At 40.0% G+C, this 27734-nt stretch overlaps 1 protein-coding gene across 5 annotated transcripts in view; it reads left to right on the top strand.

Annotated features, from left to right (window-relative positions):
• The window catches only part of TASP1 (taspase 1), a 253010-nt gene that overhangs the window by 181987 nt on the left and 43289 nt on the right, over positions 1 to 27734 (top strand). For all 5 annotated transcript variants that reach the window (XR_003317189.4, XM_026503016.3, XM_044385679.2 and 2 more), the window contains one exon: positions 16112 to 16222. Coding sequence is in view for 4 of the 5 variants with exons in the window: in XM_026503016.3 (XP_026358801.1) it covers positions 16112 to 16222 (111 nt within the window). In the remaining variant the exon portion in view is untranslated. The remainder of the gene's footprint in view (positions 1 to 16111; positions 16223 to 27734) is intronic.

The raw sequence follows: 27734 nt of genomic DNA, 5'->3' as shown, positions 1-27734 counted from the left end.
GGCTCAGGTCATGATCCTGGGGCTCCTTGCTCAGCTGGGAGTCCTCTTCTCCCTCTGCCCCTCCCCCTGCTTGTGCTCTCTCTCTCTCTCTCTTTCTCTCTCTCTCAAATAAATAAATAAAATCTTTTTTTAAAAAAGAGTTAAATTGGAGTCTTTAAAACTATGTTTAAAAATCACCAGAAAACCACATATAATGATGATACGCATGAGTTGTGGTAGAGATGGAACAGGGGTAGTCCTCAGGGTTTGTACTGAGAGGATCTGGGTCAGTAGGTTAGTGTCCTGATCCCCACTTCCTCTTTGTGTTTCTGGAAGCCTGTGCATCAGATTCTTTTTTTAGATGTTAGATGAATATAGTAATGATCATTATATTTTTAGATGTTAGATGAATATAGTAATGATCATTATATTAGGATTTTTGTGGGATCATTATATTAGGATTATATTTTTAGATGTTAGATGAATATAGTAATGATCATTATATTAGGATTTTTGTGGGATCATTATATTAGGATTTTTGTGGGAGCAGGAAATGGTAGAATGCAGTTAATATACATCTAATAGGATGACGGTGATCTTGTAGGCTTCTTTTCAGAGGCAAAATGTAGTGGCACTTCGTTAATGGAACTAATGCTTCTGAACATTGTGATTGGCTCCTCTCATTATGTTATGTAGTCTTCATGTCATTCTGCTTATACTTCACATCCAGCAAAGATTCACTAACTCAAGTGTATCTTTAAGAAAAAGGTCCTTGGTCTTCCAAGAAGTATAAACTGTTATCCTACTTCTGTGTTTAAAGACTATTTATAATAATCTCTCTTGTTCTTTTGGAGTTAGAGGTATGTGTTTGCAGTAGGGAACATTCATTGTTCCTCAGCCCTCCATTTTCTTGTTCGTCTGACCTTTATTTTATTTTTATTTTTATTTTTTATTTTTTAAGATTTTATTTATTTATTTGACAGAGAGACAGCCAGCGAGAGAGGGAACACAAGCAGGGGAGTGGGAGAGGAAGAAGCAGGCTTCCAGCGGAGGAGCCTGATGTGGGGCTTGATCCCATAACGCCGGGATCACACTCTGAGCCGAAGGCAGATGCTTAACTACTGCGCTACCCAGGCGCCCCTCATCTGACCTTTAAACCATCTCTCTCTCTCTCTCTCTCTCTCCCTCCCTCCCTCTTTCTCTTCCTCCGCCCCCCTCCCTCCCTCCTTCTCCCTTCCTCTCTCTCTATTTCTTTTTCTCAATATGTGTAATTCCTCCAAGAGAAAATGACATTCAAGTGATTTGGCATATAAACTTTTTTATTTTATTTTATTTATTTTTTATAATAATTTTTTATTATGTTAGTCACCATATGGTACATCCTTAGTTTTTGATGTAATGTTCCATGATTCATTATTTGTGTATAACACCCAGTGCACCATGCAATATGTGCCCTCCTTAATACCCATCACCGGGATTGGGATAGGCTGGCATATAAACTTTAAAAAGAAGAAAGCAATGTGCGGAAATGTATTTGAAAGACAGAGGTTCTTTGTTAAATGTAATGAGAAGGTGGACGACTAGCAAATGCCTTCTGGCTACAGAATCACTCTCTTGATAAGTTCTCACATGTCAAAGAGGAAGCATTGTACCATATTTTGCAAAAGGAGCTTTAGTGTTTTGTCTTGCTGGCATCAGGTATTGGCTGGTTGCTGCTGTGGGTAGACATGAATCTCTAAAACTAAAAATACTCCAGCCTTTTTTTTTTTTTTTTCAGAGCAATAGGTCATCCTTTATTTTTTATTTTTTTATAATAATTTTTTATTGTTAGTCACCATACAGTATATTCTTAGTTTTTGATGTAGTGGTCCATGATTCGTTATTTGCGTATAACACCCAGTGCACCATGCGATATGTGCCCTCCTTAATACCCATCACTGGCCTATCCCAGTCCCCCACCCCACTCCCCTCTGAAGCCCTCAGTTTGTTTCCCAGAGTCCACAGTCTCTCATGGTTCATTCCCCCTTCTGTTTACCCCCTTCATTCTTCCCTTCCTTCTCCTACCGATCTTCCTGCTATTTCTTATGTTCCATAAATGAGTGAAACCATATGATAATTGTCTTTCTCTGCTTGACTTATATCACTTAACATAATCTCCTCCAGTCCCGTCCATGTTGCTGCAAATGTTGTGTAATCATTCTTTCTGATGCCTGAGTAATATTCCATTGTATATATGGACCACATCTTCTTAAACCAGTCATCTGTTGAAGGGCATCTCGGCTCCTTCCAGAGTTTAGCTATTGTGGACAATGCTGCTATGAACATTAGGGTGTATATGGCCCTTCTCTTCACTATGTCTGTATCTTTGGGATAAATACCCAGTAGTGCAATGGCTGGATCATAGGGTAGCTCAATTTTTAACTTTTTAAGGGACCTCCACACTGTTTTCCAGAGTGGCTGTACCAACTTGGCATTCCCACCAACAGTGTAAGAGGGATCCCCTTTCTCCACATCCTCTCCAACATTTGTTGTTTCTTGCCTTGTCAATTTTTGCCATTCTAACTGGCGTGAGGTGGTATCTCAGTGTGGTTTTGATTTGAATTTCCCTGACGACTAAAGATTTTGAACATTTTTTCATGTGTCTGTTAGCCATTTGTATGTCTTCATTGAAAAAGTGTCTGTTCATATCTTCTGCCCATTTTTTTATTTGATTATTTGTTTCTCGTGTATTGAGTTTGAGAAGTTCTTTGTAGATCTTGGATACCAGTCTTTTATCTGTAGTATCATTTGCAAATACCTTCTCCCATTCCATGGGCTGCCTCTTAGTTTTTTTGACTGTTTCCTTGTCTGTGCAGAAGCTTTTTATCTTGATGAAGTCCCACAAGTTCATTTTTTCTTTTGTTTCTCTTGCCTTTGGAGATGTGGCATGAAAAAAAGTTGCTGTGGCCGATGTCAAAGACGCAGCCTATGTTCTCCTCTAGAATTTTGATGGATTCCTGTCTCACATAGAGGTCTTTCATCCATTTGGAGTTTATTTTTGTGTATGGTATGAGAGAGTGGTCAAGTTTCATTCTTTTGCATACAGCTGTCCAATTTTCCCAGCACCATTTATTGAAGAGACTGTCTTTTCCACTGGATGTTTTTTCCTGCTTTGTCAAAGATTAGTTGCCCAAAGAGCCGAGGGTCCATTTCTGGATTCTCTATTCTGTTCCATTGGTCTATGTGTCTGTTTTTGTGCCAGTACCATGCTGTGTTTGTGATTACAGCTTTGTAGTATAGCTTGAAATCCAGCAACGTGATGCCTCCAGCTTTGTTTTTCCTTTTCAACAATTTCTTGGCGATTCGGGGCCTTCTCTGGTTCCACACAAATTGAAGGGCTGTTTGTTCCAGCTCTTTGAAAAATGTCGTTGGTATTTTGATCGAGATGGCATTGAAAGTGTAGATTGCTCTGGGGAGCATAGACATTTTAACTTATGTTTATTCTTCCGATCCATGAGCATGGAATATTTTTCCATCTCTTTGTGTCTTCTTCAATGTCTTTCAAGAGTGATCTACAGTTTCTAGAATATAGATCCTTTACTCTCTGGTTAACTTAATTCTGAGATAATGTATGATTTTTGGTGCTATTGTAAATGGAATTGATTCCCTAATTTCTCTTTCTTCAGTCTCATTGTTTGTGTATAGAAATGCGGGGCGCCTGGGTGGCACAGCGGTTAAGCGTCTGCCTTCGGCTCAGGGCGTGATCCCGGCATTCTGGGATCAAGCCCCACATCAGGTTCCTCCACTGGGAGCCTGCTTCTTCCTCTCCCACTCCCCCTGCTTGTGTTCCCTCTCTCGCTGGCTGTCTCTGTCTGTAGAATAAATAAATAAAATCTTAAAAAAAAAAAAAAGAAATGCAACTGATTTCTGAGCCTTGATTTTGTATCCCACCCCATTACTGAATTGCTCTATAAGTTCTAGTAATTTGGGGGTGAAGTCTTTTGGGTTTTCCATATAGAGTATCATGTCATCTGCTAAGAGAGACAGTTTGACTTCTTCTTTACCGATTTGGGTATCTTTTATCCCTTTTGTTGTCTGATTGCTCTTGCAAGGACTTCTAGTCCTATGTTGAACAATAATGGCAAGAGTGGGCATCCTTGTCATGTTCCTGATCTTAAGGGAAAGGCTTTCAGCTTTTCCCCATTGAGAATGATATTCACTGTAGGCTTTTCATAGATGGGTTTTATGAAATTGAGGAATGTAGCCTCTATCCCTACACTCTGAAGGGTTTTAATCAGGAAAGGATGCTGTATTTTGTCAAATGCTTTGTCTGCATCAATTGAGAGGATCATATGGTTCTTGACTCTTTTCTTGTTGATGTGATCTATCACACTGATCAATTTGTGAATGTTGAACCACCCTTGCATCCCAGGGATGAATCCCACTTGGTCATGATGGATAATCCTTTTAATGTGCTGTTGGATCCTATTAGCTAGGATCTTGTTGTGAATTTTGGCATCCATATTCATCAGGGATATCAGTCTGTAATTCTTCTTTTTGATGGGGTCTTTGCCTGGTTTAGGGATCAGAGTAATACTGGCCTCATAGAATGAGTTTGGGAGTTTTCCTTCTGTTTCTTTTTTTTGAAACAGCTTCAGGAGAATAGGTGTTAATTCTTCTTTGAATGTTTCTTAGAATTCCCTGGGAAATCTGTCAGGCCCTGGAGTGTTGTTTTGGGGAGGTTTTTGATCACTGCTTCAATCTCTTCATAATTAATCGGTCTGTTTAAATAATCAATTTCTTCCTGTTTCAGTCTTGGTAGTTTATAGGTTTACAGGAAAGCATCCATTTCTTCCAGGTTGTTTAATTTATTGGCATAAAGCTGTTGATAAAAGTTTCTAATGATCCTTCCTATTTCATTGGTGTTGGTCATGATCTCTCCCCTTCCATTCATAATTTTATTAATTTGGGTCCTTTCTCTATTCTTTTGAATAAGTCTGGCCAGTGGCTTATCGATCTTATTTATTCTTTCAAAGAACTAGCTTCTAGTTCTGTTGATCTGCTCTACTGTGCTCCTGGTTTCTAATTCATTGATCTCTGCTCTAATTTTGATCACCTGCCTTCTTGTGCATGGGTTAGGCCTGTTCTTCTGTTCCAGCTCCAGCTTCTTGAGGTAAGAATATAAAAACTGCATTTTAGATTTTTCTGTTCTTTTGAGTGAGGCTTGGATGGCTATGTATTTTCCCCTTAGGACTGCCTTTGCAATGTCCCATAGGTTTTGGATCGATGTGTTTTCATTTTCGTTGGTCTCCAAAAATTGTTTAATCTCCTTCTTAATTCCCTGGTTTACCCAATCATTCTTGAGCAGGATGGTTCTTAGTCTCCAAGTGTTTGAGTTTCTTCCAAATTTTTCCTTGTGATTGAGTTCCAGTTTCAAAGCATTGTGGTCTGAGAATATGCAGGGAATGATTTCAGTCTTTTGGTATCGGTTGAGACCTGTTTTGTGACCCAGTATATGGTCTATTCTGGAGAAAGTTCCATGTGCATTAGAAAAGAGTGAGTATTCTGTTGTTCTGGGGTGTAGTGTTCTGTATATATCTATGAGGTCCATTTGGTCTAGTATATCATTCAAAGCTCTTGTTTCTTTGTTTATTTTCTGCTTAGGTGCTCTGTCTATTGCTGAGGGCGGAGTGTTGAGGTCCCCTACTATTAACGTATTATTATCTCTATGTCTCTTTATTCTGGTTAATAGTTGGCTTGTGTATCTAGCTGCTCCCCTGCTGGGGGCATAGATATTTATAATTGTCATATCCACTTGTTGGATACATCCTTTAAGAATAATATAGTGTCCTTCTGTATCTCTAATTACAGTCTTTAGTTTAAAATCTAATCTGTCTGATATGAAAATTGCTTCCCCAGCTTTCTTTTGAGGTCCATTGGCATGAAAAATGGTTTTCCATCCCTTCACTTTCAGTCTGGATGTATCTTTGGGTTCAAGATGAGTCTCTTGTAGACAGCATATGGATGGGTCATGTCTTTTTATCCAGTCTGCAACCCTGTGGCGTTATGGGAGCATTTAGGCCATTCACATTGAGAGTGATTATTGAGAGATATGATTTTAATGATGTCATGTTGCCTATGAAGTCTTCGTTTCTATAGATGTAAAATTTCTTCTGTATCACTCTTGGGGCCTTTCTACTTTTACAGAACCTCCCTTAATATCTCTTATAGGGCTGGCTTGGTGGTCACAAATTCCTTCAGTTTCTGCCAGTCTTGGAAGGTCCTTATCTCTCCATCAATTCTGAATGACAGCCTTGCTGGATAAAGGATCCTTGGCTGCATGTTCTGATTCTCAGTTAGAGCTTCGAAAATACCTTGCCAACCCTTCCTGGCCTGCCAGGTCTCTGTAGACAAGTCTGACGTTAATCTGATATTCTTCCCTCTGTAAGTATTTTCTTGCCCCTGGCCACTTTCAAGACTGTATCTTTGGATCTAATATTTGCGAATTACACTATGATGTGACGTGGTGTAGGTCTGTTTTCATTGATCTTGGGAGGGGTCTTCTCTGCCTCTTGGACACAAATGCTTGTTTCCTTTGCCAGATTAGGGAAGTTCTCAGATACAGTTTGTTCAAATATCTCTTCTAGACCTCTCTCTTTCTCCACCACCTCGGGGATGCCGATGATTCTGACATGGGAACGTTTCATCGAGTCAGTTATCTCCCGTAATCTACATTCTTGAGATTCGATTTTTTTGAGCCATGTTTCCATTTTTACTTTCTCTTCTACCATCCCGTCCTCCAATTCACTAATTCTTTCTTCTGCCTCATTTACCCTGGCCATCAGAGCGTCTAGTTTAGACTGCATTTGATTCATAGCATTTTTAATTTCTGCCAGATTCGCTCTCATTTCTGCCCTTAGAGAGTCTGTATTCTTGTTAATGTTTTCATTAATATTTTCTTCAAGCCTACAGATCATGTTGACCATTGTTACTCTGAACTCCATTTCTGACAATTTGGTTATATCCATATCCATCAGTTCTGTGGCAGAGGCCACAGTCTCTGTGTCCTTTCTTTGCTGAGGGTTTCTCCTCATCGTCATTCTGATGAGAGGTTGCGGGGATGCCCAAAGCCGAAATTATTGAGCAGGACCCAGCCAGTTTGCACGTGTTTTATAGGGACCTTAGGGATGTGGGCTTCTTGGTTTTTCAGCCTGCCTTCTAGGGTAGGGGTCTTCTGTGCTGATACTCAGGCAACCCTGTTTGGGTAGAGTCGCCCCATCCCCTGCGAGGGGGGATGGGGATGGGCACAATATGAGCCGGTATTTCTGGGCTTTTTTTCTCTGGCGGCTTTCCCTGGCAGTTTTCTGTGACTCTTCTGAGAGTCAGAGCAGCAGTGGCCGTATCCTAGCCTCTGTTTCAGAACAGAGAGATCGCAGTCCGCTCTCCACTGAGCTCTCCTGGCCATTTTAGCTCTGTTTCCATCAGTGCTGCTAAAAACCCCCACAGTGTCCCAGGATTTGCGCCCCACAGCCCCTCTCCCAGCCCTCGCTTCTAGGGCCGGCACATCTCTGTCCTTTGTGCTTCTAACACCGTCAGTTGCCCTTGGTTCCCATGCGCGCTCCCGAGCTCCCTGTTACAGTGTGGTTCGTGCACACTCCGGAGCGCTGGTTTTCTGCTGGTTGCACGTGCGCTCCCGAGCTTCCAGTCTCAGTTCCAGTGAGCACTATGGAGCTTCGGTTTTCAGTCTGGTCACTCACGTTCCCCGGCTCACAGCCTCAGTCTGCGTTCTCGCGGGTGCCGGTCCGCGAGTCCGGCCCGCTCCCCAGCTACTGCTTCCCGGCACCCGAGCGCAGCAGCTCCCTCCCCCTTCTGTTTATCTTCCGATATCTGTGCACAGATTCACAGCTCCCCACTTCGTACCTCAATACTCAGCGCTGGAGAGGTTTGTTTGTAGAGATCCAGATGTATCTTCCTACGTCTCTGGCTGATTTCGTGGGTGTTCAGGATGGTCTGGTAGATATCTAGCTCGATTCAGGGGACCAGCTGAAAAAAGATTCCCCTCCTCCTCCTCCATCTTTCTCCCGCCTCCTACTCCAGCCTATTAGAACTGTTAGAGATACAGAGATTGGGGGCGCCTGGGTGGCACAGCGGTTGAGCGTCTGCCTTCGGCTCAGGGCGTGATCCCGGCGTTATGGGATCGAGCCCCACATCAGGCTCCTCCGCTATGAGCCTGCTTCTTCCTCTCCCACTCCCCCTGCTGTGTTCCCTCTCTCGCTGGCTGTCTCTGTCTCTGTCAAATAAACAAATAAAATCTTAAAAAAAAAAAAAGAGATACAGAGATTGATAGTCCAGTCTCCTAATTTTTCAGATGAAAGAAGAAACCAGGGTTCAGAGTGGTAAAGTGACTTGTCTAAGTTAAAATAGACCACACCAAATTTGGGATCCTGATTTCCTGGTTCTGTAGCCCAGTGTTCTCTTAATTTGCATTTTCTGGACCACTGTGTATTTGTCCATGTCCATCCATGACTCCAGTCCACTGGCCTCTTGGTCACAATTGATTGTTCTAGGCTTAATCCCTGACTTAAGTCAGGACAGTCAAGTTTTTTTAATTTCCCTACATCCAATTGATGCCCCCAGAATGTTAAAACTGAAAAAAGATTAAGTCTCTGGTGGTAAAGTTGTCAAGAGTACAGTTGGGGAACTATTGATAGGCATTACTGTCCATAGAGAGCTATTTCCAACTGCTACTGAAACCAGTCACATCCCTACCACTGGATTTTATGAGCCAGCAAATCCTCCTTTTTACTGAAGAGCATTCTAATTAAGACTCTGGTACTAGCAATCAAAAGAATATGGATTAATAATCCCATTGAATTCTCTCTTTAATATTTATAGTGATTGGCCTTTCAAATTTCTTCAAATTCTTCATCCTTAAAAATTATGGCACAAATTTAGTAAGTATGTGTCTCATTTGTTTACAGTATGGATTTACAATGTAAATGAATATTCAGACTATATACATTTGATCACAGTAACTATTTCTCTTACCATCTGTAATTATAATTTCATTCCATAACAGTTTTAGACTTGGATATTTAAGCAATCTGTTAGGGACATTTTATTAAGGTGAATGAAGCTTAATTTTTTATTATTTCTTTATTAATCTTCTTTAGATATTTTATGCAACTTATTGCACATAAATTAATGGAACTTCAGATTGTCTTAGCTTATTAATTTTTGCCCCCAATTCCCTATATGGGTATGAAAAGCACCTAATAAAAAGTCACTCCATGTTAATTTTTTTTTTCTTACTGGGAAGAATAAGAAATATTGTTTCCTTATATACAGAGACTGTTTAACATTTTAACTTGGAAATTGATACTCTATCACCACCACTGAATGTCAGTTGAACACTGGTTTTGGCTGTTGTGGAAGGTTAACCAAGCAGGTGCCATAATAGATCTTGTCCAACATGACAATTTTTGAGAACCAGCAAAATGCTGAAATGTCTTCCTACCATCATTATTACTACCACCAAATGTTTAAATAGCTCTTCAGAGGTTGCAGAGCTCATATGTATAATTCAGTCCTTATAACCACCAGAGAGATGTCTTTTAATATCCATAATTTATAATTTAAGAAACTGAAGCATAGATTAAAAAAAATGACTGTCTTAAGAATACATAGTTGCTACCCTCAGACTCAAGGCCTTCTGTCTGAGTCAGTATTTTTTTTAAACATCACAGTGATAATATGAAATCTGAGTACTTTTCATGAAAAACTTGAAATCTTCAAATGTACTGTAATCATTGTTTCATTAATTTATTGAATGGATGCATACTGAGACTGAGAAGTCCTGATGTAGTCCATGGTGCCCGGGGGGCCCCATCTCCTTTCACTGCATTAATATCCTGTCTTGCCATCCTCAGTGTCACACTGCAGGGTGTAAGCGGGAGTGTGTGTGTTTGTGTGTGTGTGTGTGTGTGTGTGTGTGTGTGTGTGTGTGTGTGTGTGTGTGTTTGTGGTGTTGAGGAGGTTGGGGATAGGAGAGAGCAGTGAGTAAGTGCAAGCATTTCATTAGTCACCAAAGGTGCTTTGAAGGTGAGATACCCTCACCCCCAGAGAGCTGTGTCTGTATAAAAGGCCCTGAAGGATAGATTCAGTTCATGGGGAGAAAGGGATTCAGGAAGAATAGTTCACAACAATGGGCCCAGGGGGAAATCTTGGAGAAATGGGATACAGGAAGTCTAATTTGGCTAAAGAATTTGGTGCATAAAAATAAATAGGAAGATAATGTTGGGAAGAGAGAGGAGGACTGTGCCAGGCTAAGCATTTGGACATTGTTCTGTGGGCACTTGGGAACCATTAAAAGTTTTTGAGTAGTTTAATAATGTAATCGTAGCTGGGGTGCATTATTCTTATTAGAGTAAACTTTGATGTCTCTGTTTCTCCTGTTCCCATATTCATTCTATGAACAGCCCTTTTGGTTCTACTTGTAAAATATACCCCAGACTGTGCTTCTACTGACAGTCTCCACTGCCAGCAGGCTCACCTAAGGCGCTGTTACCTGTCAGTTGGGCTGCCACTGCTTCTTCTTTAGTGACTTGCTGCTTCCATGCTTACCCTGCCAATCCATTTCATACTACAGAGTAACCTTTTGCAAGTGCAAACATCATTGTCCTGGTTAAAGATTTCATCATCTTTTCATCACACTTGCAGTAAAATCCAACCTCCTTGCTGTACCCACAAGGCCTTTTGTAACCTTATGTGACCTGGCCCTGCCTCTCTTTGAATTTATGTTTTGCCCTCTCTTCCCTCTCCCTCACTCAGCTCTTACCACTCTAGTCTCCTTGTATTTCCTGAACATCCAGGTTCCTTCTCACCTTAAGGTCTCTGCATTTGCTTGTTCATCTGCCTGGAATGTTCTTCCCCCAGGAGGGTTAGCTCCTTAACAACAGGGGCTTTTCCTGACCCTTGACGTGAAGTAGCCCCTGCTCAAGTCACACCTTCTGTCATTTACCAGGTTCATTTTCTTCACAGTGCTTATCAATAACTGGATGAATTTCTTCATTGACTTGTAAATTTACTTGTGCCCTAACCTGTTCAACTAGATGTGAACAAGGACTTCATTTTTTTTCATTGCTATATCCCCAGTGCCTAGAAGAGTCCTGGCACATAGTACATATTAATTGAGTTAATTAATTTAGAGATTTGAATGACTAGAGCAGGGAGCCTACTGTAGTGTTTTCAGTACAATGGGAGTACATTGAGGGTCTTGTCAGTGGAAATGAAGGGGCAGAACCTAGCACAAGTACAGTCATAGGGAGAACTGTTGGGATTTGACATGGTATCATGTGTTGAGTCATCAAAGAGGGAAGAGGTAGAGAGTTTTGGGCTTGGATGAGCTATTAGGAACCTAGGAGAAGTTCCTGGATTTGGTAGGGAAAGGAACTGTTCTAGAGGTGTCAGGAGTTTGAGTGCTGGTGGGATGGAGGTTTCTAACAGTAGTTGGAATGTGAGCTTATCCAGAGTTTCCCATTCCCTGAGAGGCACTGCTGCAAAAGCAAGCAAGGACTATGGGCTCAGAATCATGAGGGAAAACCACATACTCCGCTCAACTCTCTGAACCTTAGGTTCTTCATCTATAACATAAAAATACCTCATGGCACAGTAGTGTTGGGAAGGAAAATTTTCCTCTATCCTTCAAAGATTCTTCCACCTGGTTTAAGGATTAAATTGACAAGACTGATTTACAGGAGAAAGTCAAATTTAATTTCATACATACAGGAATTCCTTATACATGAGAGGTTCAAAGACAGAAGGGTACAATGAGGTATTTATGTCATGCTGAGCTAAGGAATGGGATAGGGGCCTGGGGCTTCAAAGGGGAGGAGGGCAATTTGTAGGTAATAAGAAGAACAGATGTTTGGTAATTAGATATTTGCCCTGTCATACAGATGGATTACTCAGATAAAATGTATTCCTGGTGATAACTCTAATTCTAGGAAAGACCCCCAATTTAGATTCTTCTAGGTAGTTAAGGGTGAGGCAGAAGCTTCTCTTGAGCCCGCAGGGTCTCGATTGCCTCAGCTCAAAATAGCTCACATGCCAAAATGACACACTTTGGGGAGATTTGCTCTCACCCCTTTCAGTGGTTCTGAAAATTAAACTATAGAACATGAAAGCATGGAACCAAGCGCTGATGCAGGGTAGTTTCTCAATGACTGTGAATTTCCTGTCTCTTTCCCCGTTCTTTAAGAGGCTGAGGATTAAAAAATTTAGTCCAGTTCCACAGTTTAAATTCGTGTTGTTTTTCTTTGCAAGGCAAAACAAGTAAGTGGTTTAAAAAGACAAACAATACCCCCAGACTTAAAATGAAAATGAATGGTTCCCTGTTCCAGCTCCAGTCCCCTCTCCCCCAGCTTCCTCTCCCCTGAGGCTACTACTTTTAACTCTCATAGCTATTTCTTTTAGAATGTAAATCTGTAATTAACATAATACACTTGTACTACTATTCCTTCAGTTTTCAATTTTAGATATTATTTATATATCAAATTGAGATATCTTCATATTCATACCAGGAAAAGCAAGAATTTAATTCCCCTATATTTCCAACCCCAGACCTACACACACTACACATACCATTCCTCCTCTTAATGTATTATGTCCCCCCCCCCCCTTTTTTTTTTAGCTCATCAGTATTGTGAGTTTATATTTTTGACTCCAGCTATTGACATCTGCACTACATAGTGTACTGTGATTCTAATTCCTTTCTTACACAAATTCTTATTTTTTCTGCAGTTAATATTTGGCTCATTATTGTTTGTTTCTTCTTGTTTGTTTTTTTATACCAGTCAGTCTTGATTGTCAAACTTCCCTCAAAATCTGAAACATTTCCTCTTAATGATTTCAAACCCAACATATATTCTGTAAGTTTGATTTATTTGCCACTTGGAAATATCGTTCCAGCCTCCTCTGGCTTCCTGCACCAGTTTGGACTGTCCACTTGCTAAGCCTGCTGCATAGCTGCATGCCATCTGGGAATCTTTTTATGTTCTCTTGTTTTGGATCTCCTGTTTCCAGGTTTGATTTTCTTTCTCATTGTGTACCCTACTCTTTCACTTTGCCAAGGTACGGTCATCCTACAGCTCTCTGAGAAAGTATGTGGGAGGTAAATTCTTTGAGACTCTGTAGAGCTTTATTCTGTTTTCACACTTGACTGGCATTTTGGCCTAGTATAGAATTCTAGATTGGAAATAATTTTCCTTTAGCACTTTGAAGAAGGTGCCTTTTCATTTTCTAGTTTCCAGTGTGATGTTGAGAAATTTGATGCCATCATGATCTTCCTGCTTTCCATGTGACTTTTTTCCCCCAGTTGGAAGTTTTTAGACTTTCCCCACTTTCTTCAATATTTTGATATTTCACAGTGATAGACCTCCATGGCACTTTTTTTTTTTTTTTTTCATGAGTTGTTCTGGGAGGATGATGAGCCTTTTTAGTCCAGACACTTACCTTTCAATTCTTGGAAATGTTTTGAATTATTTCTTTGAAATTTCATTCTTCTTTTTTTTTTAAGATTTCATTTATTTATTTGACAGAGAGACAGCCAGCGAGAGAGAGAACACAAGCAGGGGGAGTGGCAGAGGAAGAAGCAGGCTCCCAGCGGAGGAACCTGATGCGGGGCTTGATCCCAGAATGCTGGGATCACACCCTGAGCCGAAGGCAGACGCTTAACAACTGCGCTACCCAGGCGCCCCTGAAATTTCATTCTTCTGTGCTCTTTTCTTGACACTCCTATTACTCAGATATTGGACCTTCTGGTCTTTTCTTCTGATTTCTCTCTCTCTCTTTATTTTTTCTTTTCTTTTGCATTTGCCTAAGTTTTCTCTTTGTTGCTTTTTAGTTCTAGTCTCTGTCTTTTCTAGAAGCCTAACTGAAATAACTAGTGATCCTAGGTAGTCTATACTTTTTAACAGTTAAATACCAAAAAGCTGAACTGAAAACCTTCTGAATGAGTCACACTTGTCATTTGGTAGCCCTTACCATAAAGCAAATTTTTTTTTGTTAGGGTCTGTCAGGTAGGTCTTTATTCTTTTTTTTTTAAATAATAATTTTTTATTATGTTACGTTAGTCACCATACAGTACATCCTTAGTTTTTGATGTAGTGTTCTATGGTTCATTATTTGCGTATAACACCCAGTGCTCCATGCAATATGTGCCCTCCTTAATACCCATCACTGGTCTGTCCCAATCCCCCACCCCCCTCCCGTCTGAAGCCCTCAGTTTGTTTCCCAGAGTCTACAGACTCTCATGGTTCATTCGCCCTTCTTTTCTTGAGCTGGTTGTGTGGCTGGAAGGGAATTAGCCAGTCTTTTGTTTGGAGGATATCAGCCTGACTTCTTGTATCCTGGGAGCCTCTGGGTAAAGGAGCTGGTTATTTCACTGTTTAGCGTTAAGACTTCTACTTCCAGGGGCGCCTGGGTGGCACAGCAGTTAAGCGTCTACCTTCGGCTCAGGGCGTGATCCCAGCGTTCTGGGATCGAGTCCCACATCAGGCTCCTCCGCTATGAGCCTGCTTCTTCCTCTCCCACTCCCCCTGCTTGTGTTCCCTCTCTCGCTGGCTGTCTCTCTGTCAAATAAATAAATAAAATCTTAAAAAAAAAAAAAAAAAGACTTCTACTTCCACATCCTGTATTCACCATGGAGCCTCCCTCCTGCCCTGTGCAGAGTCTGATGCCCCCAAGACTCCAGTCCCTCTGGTTCATCCTCTCTAGAGAGTAAACATCCTGGCATCTCCTGAATTAGGAAGAAGTAACTTCCTCTCTATGCAGGAATCTGGGGCTTTAGATCAGGGTTTGGCAAATTATTTCTGAGAGGGCCAGAAAGTAAAGATTTTAGACATTTTGGGCTACGTCATGGTCTCTATCACATGTTCTCCTTCTCGTCCTTTTTTTTTTTTTTAATAACCCTTTAAATTGTAAAATAAACACTCATAGCTTGTAGACAGTACAAAAACAGGTTGTAGACCAGACAAGTCATAGCTTACTGACACCTGGTGTAGAGGGTCTTTTTGGACACTCTAAACCAGCCACCTTCATTTCAGCCCCACCCTGTATCCCTGCCTTCACAGGAAATTGAAACTTCCAATTTCCAATTCTTTTTGGGTTTCATGACAAAACTGGGTGATTTCTTATAGGTGCCCCCCCTAATTTCAACCCTGTCCCACCATGAAAGTTTAGGTTTCAGCTTCTGCAGGTCCACTAGGTAAGCCAACTAACGTCCATCTTCTTTTCATTTTCTAAAAGGTCAGTTTTTTTCTCATTTGCCTTTCTCTCTGTCCTCATTGGGCCATGCCTTTGGAAAGAGTGGAGATAAATATATGTGTTTAATCTACTAAGTTTAACCAGAAGCTTCCCCAAATCCAATTTGGTTGGTTTTTATTTTTACTACTTTCTTTGATAGTGCTTGGGTTAATTTTGCATTTGTTCTCCACGTGCTTACTTGCTATGCCAGATGTTCGAAGATGTCCTTGGGGAGGAAAAATGAGGGGTTTAAAAATGTAGTGTTCTTGAAATGCTCACAATGGTTCAGTGTGTGAGATCCCAAAGAGTCCTGGTTGTTTCTAACCACCAGACCCTTATAATAGAAATACAGTTTCACCCTTATTTGTGTAAACCATCAGGATCATTTTTAAATGTTTGTAATAAAGTTTGTGGCTTATTGTTTAAAATTGAATTTAAGGTAGTAAATCAAAGCTTTTGGTGGCGTGCCCCTGACAGCAGGGAGAGCCTGGTAAGTGATCCCTAAGAGTTGATCAAAGAGACTTGCTGGGCATTTTTTCCTGTATTTGTGTTTTGGTCCTTTAATCTGCTAGTGTTTCCAATTCCATTCTGAATACTGTAATGCATACTCCACCCCCACTCAAGTCTTCTTGGCAGCATCTGGGATCGTCTTTGCCAAATGGCCCCTGTTCAGGCATAAGCCTGCGTTTGCCATCAAGCCTATACAAGGTATGAACAACGGTGGTTGTCGGAAAATGGGCATCTTTCAAGATCTTATTCATACCACGTTTTTGTTTTTATAATCAAATGAAAATTGATAATGAAAAAAGTAAAATTCACTGAAAAATGACCATTTGCCATTCCTGCCTAGGCTCACCTTTCCTGGCCAGTGAAGATGGCGTGCTTGGGGGAGTGATTGTTCTCCGAACTTGCAGATGTTCTGCAGAGTCTGACTCCTCCCAAGATAAGCAGACACTTCTAGGTAAGCTGGACATATACCTTAGGTGTGTGTCTTTCTCTTTCATTTCTTCAAGACACGGAAAGATTTATGTCCTTAAGTTCATAATGTTGGGCTATGGGAAGGCCAGGAGGCTCTATTGGTATTTACATGTCTATTCTACTGATCTTTTTGCATAGGTAAACAAGTAAAAGATGAATATTCATTTTTAAATGTATGCTTAGAGCATATTTTTCAACTGGGCTTAGAACCTAAGACCTTTACTAAAGCTCAGTATTAAGAGCATTGGACCACGTATTTGTTCCCTGCCTCATTCCACAGAGCATCGGAGACGACCCATAACAACATACACAGTAACAAACATAGAAAGAAGCTTCTTCCTGTTCCCCCTCCCAAAACGGAATCAGAACCATGTGAAGAGCTACTGGCCTAGGAGCCTGTTCTGGCTCCATCACTTATTAGCTATGACGCCTTTGTGCATCGGTCTTACTGTTCTGTGCCACTTCCTCTTCTGTAAAATGAGGACATCTGCCCTGCCCTCCTCATAAAGCTGTGGTGAAGAAAGGTCAAGTGAGTGTTTTGCAGATTTGCAGATGTCCATCCAGATGTGTGGTTTTGTGTCTAGCCAAGTGTACCACTGGGGTTAAAAACCAGTCAGTCCTCCATTTGCCAAGGCACAAACCTCTGGGGCCGCCTCTGCCCACAGGGGTGCCTTTTTCTAATCCATTCATCCAGAGGGGACGTTTTTTAAAAAATCTGCATGAAGGTACTACATAAGCTATGAGGGGGCCTTATGTGATATTTTTTAATTGACTTTTTAATAAATTACATATGCATTCAGGAAAGTACACAAATTATAACTCAGCTGCTCAGTAAACTATTATAAACTGAACCCACCCATGCAAGCAGCACCCAGATAAATAGTAGAACTTTACCACAACCCCCAGAACCTCCTGATAACCCACCCCCATTCCTTACCTCTCCAAAGTGAACCACTATGCTGACTTCTAACACCATGATTAGTTTCGCTGGGGTTTATATTTTATATAAACGGAATCATAGAATATGTACTACAGGTATGTGATGTGTATGTTACATGGGGCAGTAGTTTGTTCATTTCATTGCTGTGTGGTATTCCGTGATACAGATACACCATTGTGTATTTATCCATTCTTCCCTAAGTATTTTTTAAATATAAGTGTTGTAGATCATTCACAGGAACTGTGGTAGTTCAACACTTTCTATAAATTTTCTTACAGAAGGTGTGGGTGGTGCTTGATCTATTTGGTATGATTATTGTGAATTGCTGTAGTACAAGTGAGTCTGTAAATTAGAAAACCAAGCATTTCTTATGAGTGTAGAGAAGCATTTTTTTCCACAGAAGCCGAAAGAGCTTTTGTAAAATTTTTCCCCTAATTCCTCAAAGGGGGGAAAAGTGCACTTTGGATTGTAACTACTAAGCTCATCTTTTTTCCTTCTTTCTTTCTTTCTTTCTTTCTTTCTTTCTTTCTTTCTTTCTTTCTTTCTTTCTTTCCTCCCTCCCTCCCTCCCTCCCTCCCTCCTTTCTTTCTTTCTTTCTTTCTTTCTCTTTCTCTCTCTCTCTCTCTTTCTTTCTTTTCTTTCTTTCTTTCCTCTTCCCACCCACTATACTTGGTACCCAGGTTGCTCCCAGGAAATGTATTTTTAAATGACTGTCTTTTGTTAAGCCAAGACAACTTAGCCATTTGCTTCTTTGGTATCTTAATCATTGTTGAATCCTTTGAAGAAATCTTCCATAGTGGGATGGAAGGGAGTTTGCAGGATGATGTACCTGGGCCTTCTGTAAAAACTCAGAATAACCCTTAGTACTGGGGGCCAGTGGGAGCTAGTTATTAAAACTGCTCCCTAGACTGTTCCTAGGACGGAGTATCAGTTCTTTTCTGAGCCCTGACTCTTGCCCATTAGGGTTAATCCTAAAAATCCTAAGGTTTTTTGGTTGTCATTTCATTTTTGGTGATATAGTATAGAAATGCATATTTAAGGATAAATCATAGAATTTTAGCTCATGTTAAATAGTTTTTATCACCAAGATAGTAATTTGTAAACTGTTTCCTACTCTGTTTCAAGAAGCAGAATGAAATGTAAAGTGTGAATTTCTAAAATCAGTGAAATCTTGCCATTTGTTAAAACTAACTAGAGGGATTAATGTTTGTGAAGTTTGTCTACTAAAACCTGGTGAACATAGGCTAATATCAGATTATAGATGATACCAACTACATGGAGTTTTACATTTGTTCAAAAGAGTAGTGTATGTACAGAAGGATAGGAATGGACATGTGACAGTCACCATGGTCACCTCAGTCCCAGGGCCACCAGTCTCTGCTTCTGGTTATTCTTGTTGGAAACACCTTCACTCTATTGAATATGTACATGCTTCTATTTCTTGATTGATAAATAGTTTGTGACTCCTTTTGGGGAAAAAAATAATTAAGAATGTAGTTCACACCACTTTCCACTCTCTTTTTCTTCTGACTTTTGTTAGACTTCTACTCTAACTTGAAACCACAAATTTTACTTTTATTGCAACTGTAACATACTATTTCTTAACTTATTTCTTGGTTCCTCAACTTTATACAGTCTTTATCAACCATACCTCACCCCTTTGACTATGTAAGTTCAGGAAAGTTTTTGTGTTCTTTTTTCTTTCTTCCTTACTCCCAACCCTCCCCTCAATCTCTAGCAATACTGTCATGGTTATTAACGTCCACATTCTGTCCTGTAGCTAACTTGTCTTCTGTATTTTGATGAGAGGTTCTGAACAGTGACAATTAGTAACCAGCATTGGCAGTAGCAAGACTGTATAAATATAATTCACTGCAGATCCCAGTAGTGGAAGATTGGACTCCTAAGAAAAGAAGTGTCTGTCATAAACCTCTGCCTGTAAAAGGAGAATATTTCAAACATCAAGGTTAAGTGGATTCTCCCATGCTTTACCCTATCAGTTGCTCCAGAGCAGGCCACAACTTAATTTGCTTCATGTTTGGACCATGACTTTTCATTTATTGCCTTATAAAACCCTGATGAGAGTTTAACTTCATAAACTCATGGTGCTGTAATGCTTAGTGATATCTAGTAACCAGGAGAGCTCGGAAGTCTTTCTTTTCTATAATCCAAATAAAATAATTCCCCAAATTTAAAAAAATGACAATAACTGACAATAACTGGGTTACTATATATTGGTCAATCATTTTTTTAATCCAAAGAATAGCATAATTAAAACAGTCTCTAACCTGAGCTTTTTCTGTGTCCGCTCTCTCTTCTGAAAATCGTAAGTACGTGTTTTCATAACACCACAAGACCAGTTTCAGTCAAACCCCATTGTCACTTGGTGGAGTTTCCAGAAATCCATTACGAACCTCTCCTGTTGACAACTATATCAATTACAAGAGCCCCAGTGGGCCACTTCAAGGGTGGGATGACTCAGATACAGGACACTTCCAAGGTTTGTCCTCTGTTTACTGATTCTTGAATAGAATTGGTAAATCTGAGGTATGAAGAAATATTCAAAATCCTCTTGTGTGACCTTGCAACATGTACTCTGTCCATAAATTGTTTGCAAGAGGTGGAGCTTAATTCCTCTCCCTTGAGACTGTCTTCCAAGACATAAGAATACGGCACTGTGATAGTGTGTCGACTTTTGCGGCTAGATCAAAAAAAGCATTGTGACATCCTCCTTGCTTTCTCACTCCCAGAGAGACCAACTTCCATGTTGTTTGGACAGTCAGGCAGCACTGTGGAGAGGTTCACGTGGCCAAAAACTGTGACCTCCTTCCAATAGCAAGGCACTGGGCTTCTTGCCAATAGCCTCAGCTCTGAATGAACTGTCAGATGACTGCAGCAGCCTCACGCAGATTTCTGACTGAATCTCATGAGGAAGAGTGTAAGTCTCTGGGTGAGAATCACCCAACAAAGCCACTCCTGAATTCCTCACCCACAGAAACTGAGATAGTAAGTGTTTGTTGTTTTAAACCACTACATTTTGGGGTAATTTACGCTAAAATAGATGACTAACAAAACTTTTAAGTCCTCTCACTGCCAAATGGGCCTCTAATTTGTGTAAAGAGCTACAGTAACCAATCAAGGTGCTCTCTTGCATCGTTAGGCCGCTGAGACTGTCAGATGGCATTAGCGGATCCTGGTTTCTGTCTTTGGGATCCTCTGAGACAAATGGGATCAGTGCCCTCCTACTTTGCAGTCCCTAGTCACTCTTTTCTAGACTATCTCGTTAGCTGCCCTGACTCTACTCCTCTTCCACCTCCATAGAGTCACCAGACTTTTCTCTCACTGGCCCAGAGAACCTAACTATGGGCTCAGAAATGGGCAGTTAGGAGAGAAGCAAGCTGCCCTGAAGCAGAAAGGGCAAAAATGAGAACCTGACCTAATTGTGGCTTAGACCAATCCCAGGCTCAGAGGGATAGTGGTCAAAAGAAGGGCCACATAAGTATATGTCATTAGTTTACTATATGTCTAAGCTAAATGTTGAATAACTTTTTCTGTGTGTTAAAGACAAAACCTGTATCTCTTACTGTCACTCCCTGCTTTCAGTTTTTCTGTGAGGATGCAGCCATACTCCTACCTCTGCTGGTCATTTCCCTAGAAGACAGGTGGGAACTACTTAACTTGATGGGAAAGTTCTCCCCTGATCTAACCCCAGAACATGCTTTCATTGTCATTTCCAATTAGTCCTTTCCCTCTACACAGCCTCAGTGCCCCCAGTTCTGGCCACTCCAAATTGTCTGGTCTTCTTCCAGAGGGTCCTGTTTTCCCCCAGTAACTTTCACATGCTTTTACCTGTGCTTGGAATGCCTTAGGCCAGTTACATTCCTTCTTTAAAGTCCCAGGACAGATATGAATCTTCTTGGGAAACCCTTTCCCCAGGTGATTTGTTCCTTCTGTGTGCTTTTTTTGCAACATGCAATTGGCATACCTTGTAACACTCGCCATGACACACCCTAGACATGTGTTAAAGTGGAGGACCCAGGGGTTTAAAATATCTTTCCAAGTACTAGAAGATTCCACTGCCTCTGGGAATCATACCACCAGATTGTGAACCATTTGAGGGCAAGGACTGTGTCATATCCAACCTTGTACCCACCCTCCGTAGTAGGCTCCACTAATTATTAAATAAACAAATTAAATGTCAAATGGAATTTCCTTACTGATTATTTAGCAGAAATTTTAAATTGACACTCTTCCAGAAAAATGAAATGTCATATAAAGTGTCCTTACATGCTCTAAAAACAACCCCAAATGAAACAGTATGGCTCGGAAATGTTGGATAATGACGAGTGTCAGGGAACAAGAAGATTTGGAGACAGTCGAAATGGATCACAGAAGATAGCCTCTGCAAACAGCCTTGTAAAAAGGACAGTTTGGATGTGAATGTGTTTGCAACACCCATCCCTCCACCTCCCACTCCCAGATCATGAGATGCTGGCAAAGCCTAGCCTACAAATCACTGCTTTAACACAAAGCAAATGCTTCTCCCTGGAGTGAAACAGCTGAAAAGAATTAATTTTCTCTCTGCTTTTAGAGAAAAAAAACCCCAATATATATTTTACCTGCTAAAGTACAATTACATGTGCTTTCCAGGCCTGTACAGAAGAACTTTATTGAGGCTGCTGTATATAGTATGGCTAATAATTGTGTAAACAAAGGCATGTCAAGCCTCCCAGTGGGAAAAAAAAAATGAGTCTTTTTCTGTTTTAAACTTGTGATTTGACACAAGTAATTAGAATATATGCAAATATATGGCATAAACAGCCAATCTCACTACATGGGTGCATTTCTTCCCTTATAGCTCGCCCTCACTCTGCTGGTGGGAGCCTGACCTTGTGAAGTTCAGGGGTCCCTGCCTTAGAATGGTTACTAAGAAGCAGTGAGTATGGGGATCAATGAGAAACAGACTTCATATATTTAAGGAAAATCTTAAGCAATTCAGGATAGGAGGCATAGGGGCTCTTAGGGGCAAAAAAAAAAAAAAAAAACCACTGTGTTTGGCTAGTGGCCTCTAGTGCCACCGTTCGGAGTCCTTCATCCTACATTGATTTGAGGTGCACAGTTCAGCCAGAGCCTGATCATCTGATGAACACATCTGGTAATTGTTACTCCCCCATTAAGTTACCCTCACCTTATGCAGAGAATAATTCCAGGTTTCTTACTATCCAGGAATATGTTCATTATGCTGATAATTAAGTGTTGTACATGATATTGCTTCTAATTGTCCAGCCACCCCTTCTTTCCCTGTTTTTCATCTTAACTATGAAATGTTTCATATATTTTAAAAAGAATGTAATAAATTTGTAAGTTATAAAGGATAATAATAAAATGAACACCTGTGGACCCGCCACCCAGCTTAAGAAATTGCCCATTACCCATATCTTTGAAGCCCCCATGTGGGCCTGACTTTATATAAATGGTATGATAAATGGTATGTCATATGATTTCTTCTGTGAAGATTTTTGCAGTTTCTTACATAATTACTTGAAAGAATAATGAATCCTTCTATCATTTTAGACTTAGCTCTATCAAATTAAACTGTTCTTCACTTGCCAATTAGCACTTGAATGTGACATTCCCTCCCTGCCCTTTGCAGAACAGGCAAAGTTCTTTATCAAGTACTCTTTTTGTCCCTGTTACCAAAACATGCTATGGTTTAAAAATAAAAAATGTTAGATTGAGTCGATGCTTCCTGGAACATTAAAAAGATAAAAGGTCATTTTGCTGTAAGTTAAAATTCCAAACCGCCTTTTGGTTTTACTGGCATTAAAAATTTGGCGAGCACACATAAACACATGCACTTCAAAGGGGCTTCATTCTGCGGGCCCCAGCAGTATCACTGATTTCCATTTCATGGCACATGCCACCATGAGCACTTATGACTAGGCATTCTGTTGGGCTCACATGATCATAAAAATAACTCTCAGAGAGAAGGCAAATTAGCTATTAGGCTGGTAGTGGGAAAAGAGCTACTGATGGATGCTTATCTGATATTAATGACTTGTCTTAGAAATGTAACTGAAACTTTGTTCTGTAAGAGGGTCTTGTGTCCTGGTTGGAAGCTTCTTTCTTTTTTTTTTTTTTTTTTTAATTTTTATTTAAGTTCCAGTTAGCATACACTGTAATATTACTTTCAAGTGCACAATATATAGTGATTCAACACTTCCATACCACACCCGGTGAAGTGGGTAGAAGCTTATTTCTTGAGTGCCCCAGCAATGCTTTGGAATTGTTAAATCTTCACTGTAGTCTTAAGATAGAGGCTGATGTTTTGATTCTTATTTAAGGATAAGATGGAAGGAAGCAAATTAAGTAGTTATTCCTAAATGCAAAGTAAATAGGCAGACATGATATTTAAACTTTTCAACAACAGAGCTGCATTAATCTATTGAGGTAGTGCTCTGAGATTTATATTTTTCAGAATTGTCATTTTTAAAACAAAAAATGGGGGCACCTGGGTGGCTCAGTCGTTAAGCGTCTGCCTTCTGCTCAGGGTGTGATCCCAGAGTTCTGGAATCGAGCCCCACATTAGACTCCTCCGCTGGGAGCCTGCTTCTTCCTCTCCCACTCCCCCTGCCTGTGTTCCCTCTCTTGTTGGCTGTCCTTCTCTGTCAAATAAATAAATAAAATCTTAAAAAAAGAAAAGAAAATAAAAGAAATAGATGTGGCTAACATTTTAAAAAAATAAAAAATGTTCATTACAAATAGCTATAATCTGCTTTGTTTGCTTTATAAAAGAACTTTTTCCCCCTCAAATATCACTAATGTACTTTTTAAAAATTAGAAATAGATGTTTATCTGTAATTTTTTTCTTCATCATAAGAAGTATAGTTCCAGCTGTAATCTAACCATGTATTTTGTGAGGGGGGGGCAGTACATTTTCCATTTGATGTAAAGAATACAAAGATTTATGAATAGAATTCTAGTGATTATATAATTCTTATTACTGTGGTTCTCCTAAAACTCTCAGAAAAACATTTTGACAAATTTTATAGTCAATTTTCATCTGCTCAAAGGGTAATAGAGATCACTCTTACATGAAATAAATCCTAAAAAAATATTTGTTGAGTAAATGAAATCATGTTTCAATAAAACTTATTTCACTGAATGCTTTTCTGTTCAGTGGAGAACTTCCATGTTCCAGCCAGTGGCCCCTATTTCCAGGAGTTTCTAATACAGTAAAATGATAAAAGGGGTGCCTGAGTGGCTCAGTCAGTAAAGCGTTCAACTCTTGATTTCAGCTCAGGTCATGATCCCAGGGTCGCGGGATCGAGCCTTGAGTCAGGCTCCGTCAGCAGGGAGTCTGCTTGAGATTCTCTCTCTCCCTCTCCCAGTGCCCCTCCCCCCTCTCATGCTCTTTCTCTCTCAAATAAATAAATAACTATAAAATAAATAAGTAAAATGATAAAAAAGGAAGAGAACTGAATTGTCCTTTGAGGCTTATATTACTATTTGACCGACATTCCTCTCTCCCTTTTCAGTCAGCATCCTTCTTCAGTCTTGAAAAATCAGAGTGAGCCTTGGAAAGAGAAAATAGTTATTTCCTTGGCTTATAGCATAACTGGGGCTCTATAGAACTTCAATCCCATCCCTCCTAAAACAGTTCAGTGGTGAAAGTTTTTCAGAGAGGTGAGCCAGCTCAGAGCTACTTTATGACCACAATGCAACATAACAACATATGGATCTTAAGGATTCTGTGTCAGGATGGTAAAGCATCCCTGTATGAACCCCATTTTGGATTATAAAGAACCTAACAACCAGGGGGAAAAAATCTACAGAGATAAGAGGAGGCTCGTCCATTTACAGTTCCTCATTCTTCCCATTTAAAAAATGAGCTTATCTTTATTTAGTAAGATGTAACTTAAAGCCGAATGTGCAGAATGTCTGAGGATAAGCCGCTCCACCTAAGTCTAAGGAGCAGCAGCTGACTTGGCAACTGTCCAGCCCAAGACGGTTCTGATTTTAAAGTTCTGTTTTCCTTGCAAGAAAGTCTGGGATGTGAAGCCAGGCAGAGGGGTTTTAAATGGGTGCGGGAGCCAGTGCAGCTGGGGGTTGTTAACAATTGGAGAACAACAATTTTTTTTTTAAAGGGGTGGCTGAGAACTTCTCTCTGGCTAGAAAAGAGAATCCGTTTGGTAGCGAAAACTTGCTTGCAACCCTAGAAAATAAATTTTGTTTGCTTAAACAGAATGACCTGTGAATCATTTTGAAAGAGAAAGAGGTCCCGGGGCGGGGGGAGCATTTTGTAAGGGGGGCCTTGTAGCTCTAATATTAACTAGTGAAGGTGGTGATTTAAGTGTCACTAGGAATCAAAGCCTTACATAGGGACTAAAGGCTGTGGAAGGATATTAAGACTAAAGTAGAACCACTCTTGAGCGTTATACTTGTGGGTGAATTTATTTATTCCAATGCATTAAATGCAGCTTTCCAGAAAAGCTAGCCTCTAAGATTATATACAAATCCATTTCGGATGTGCCTGTAATACCATTAACCTTTCCCTTTTTTCTTTCTTTTTTTTTTAGGATTTTGTTTGTTTGTTTATTTATTTATTTAAGAGAGAGTGAGAGAAAGTAGGAGCAGGAGCAGAGGGAAAGGGACAAGCAGATTCTGCTGAGTGCAGAGCCTGTTGCAGGGTTGATCTTACAACCCTGAGATCATGACCTGAGCCAAAATCAAGGGTCGGATGCTCAACTGACTGAGCCATCCAGGAGCCCCTAACATGTCATTCTTGAGGAGCACAAGCACAGCACATCCCACCTAACCCATTCTCCAGCACTGGAACAGGGTCGGTACTGTTGGCCTTTTTTCACATTACACTTAATGTGATACGATGTGTTGTCACGTCACTTGGTAGAGAAGAAGCTTGCCAAATCCCTGTGACCATCTTTCACAGGTTAAACCCATTCAGGAATCTATTTTAGCATGGCTTTGGGTGTTCTTAAAGTTTTCTGATGGAGATCTTTTCATGGTCTGGCCATTTTCAGTAGCCTCACAATGCCTGGGCTTTGGCCTGCTTGCTTGCTTGCTTTTTTAAAGATTTATTTATTTATTTGAGAGAGAGAGTGTGTGTGTGAGTGGGGGGAAGGGGCAGAAGGAGAGAGAATCTTGAGCACACTCCCTGCGGAGCATGGAGACTGACTCACAGCTCAGCTCAATCCCAGGACCCAGGAATCATAACCTGAGTGGAAACCAAGAGTTGGGCGCTCAACTGACTCAGCCACCCAGGCGCCCCTTGGGCTTTGGCTTTCTAGAAAACAGTAGGCTTTTCAAATTAGTAGTGAAGATGTGAACAGTCACCAGCCACTGGTAAAGAAACATGGCACTTTCCCACTCTCAGATATGTCATTCCACGCCATTCATTTATCCTATATGTTGCTTCAGTTCATGAATCTCTAGATGGAATAATTATACATGGAAAAATCCCAGTACTATGATATAACATCTGCCCAGTTTGCTGTATTATTATTAGAATCATTTCTTAATACTCTTACCATAAATTTCCATTATAGGTGTATGAAACAATTTCAAATTTAGTCCCTAAAATCAAGAAACAAATTATAGACTTCTAAATATTACTCATGGTAAGAAATGCTACTCATATTATTTTTTGCATCTATGTAATTGTATTTGAGCTAATTTTGTACTACCCTTTACCAGGTTTTAATGTAAATTAGAACTTAATTCGATAGTTATAAAAGTTTGTGATACAAACTGCCCTTGAGACAATAAATGTTTACTACTCATTTTTAAAAACTTATAATGGTTTTGGAATTTTTAAATTTCTAGCAGGAATAAATTTTTGTTTTGTTTTGTTTGTCTTAATTGCTCTTTAAATATAACAGGTTTTGCCCTAAATATATGTGCCCAGTATAAATTTATGTAGGGACTTATTTATGGTCCTTCATAAGATTTGGTCATATTTTAGGTAGTCATGAGAAATGAAACAATTTGAAAGCACTAGATCATTTCACATCATAATAAAGCATTCTCATGAAGGATAATTAAAAATATAGGGTAATGTCTCATTACATCAAATTTCAGAAGTTCAGAATGTCACAATCTAAATAAGAAATTCTTAATAGATAACATAGATTAATAGGGTAATTGAGATTCCTAGGGGCATTTTTAAAAAATAGTAAATAAACCAAAATAGGACAAAATTCAGAAGTTTCAGGAAAGGATATATGGTGAAAAATAGGTTGCCTTCCATTAAATTCCCTTAACCAAACAGTTCTCTTTATAGTAGCAACTACTGTTTCCCGTTCCTAAAATATTTTTCCAGAGAGATCCCATGTATTTATAAACATATTCATCCATGGTCCCTTTTTATTTTCTTCCACAAAAATGGCAGCACCATCTCTATATCATTGTCTACCTTGCCTTTTATTTTAGATAAACTATGTATCTTGTAAATAAGTATTTTTTTAAACTGAAGCATGTCATATAATGCTTCATAATGACTTTAGACCATAATGAGGTCTAAAGTCCATTTATTGAG

This window comes from Ursus arctos, unplaced genomic scaffold, assembly GCF_023065955.2.
Source record: "Ursus arctos isolate Adak ecotype North America unplaced genomic scaffold, UrsArc2.0 scaffold_16, whole genome shotgun sequence".
NCBI classification, from domain to species: Eukaryota; Metazoa; Chordata; class Mammalia; order Carnivora; family Ursidae; genus Ursus; species Ursus arctos.
Note: the sequence above shows the minus strand (reverse complement) of the source record. Positions and strands in the feature narration are given on the sequence as shown.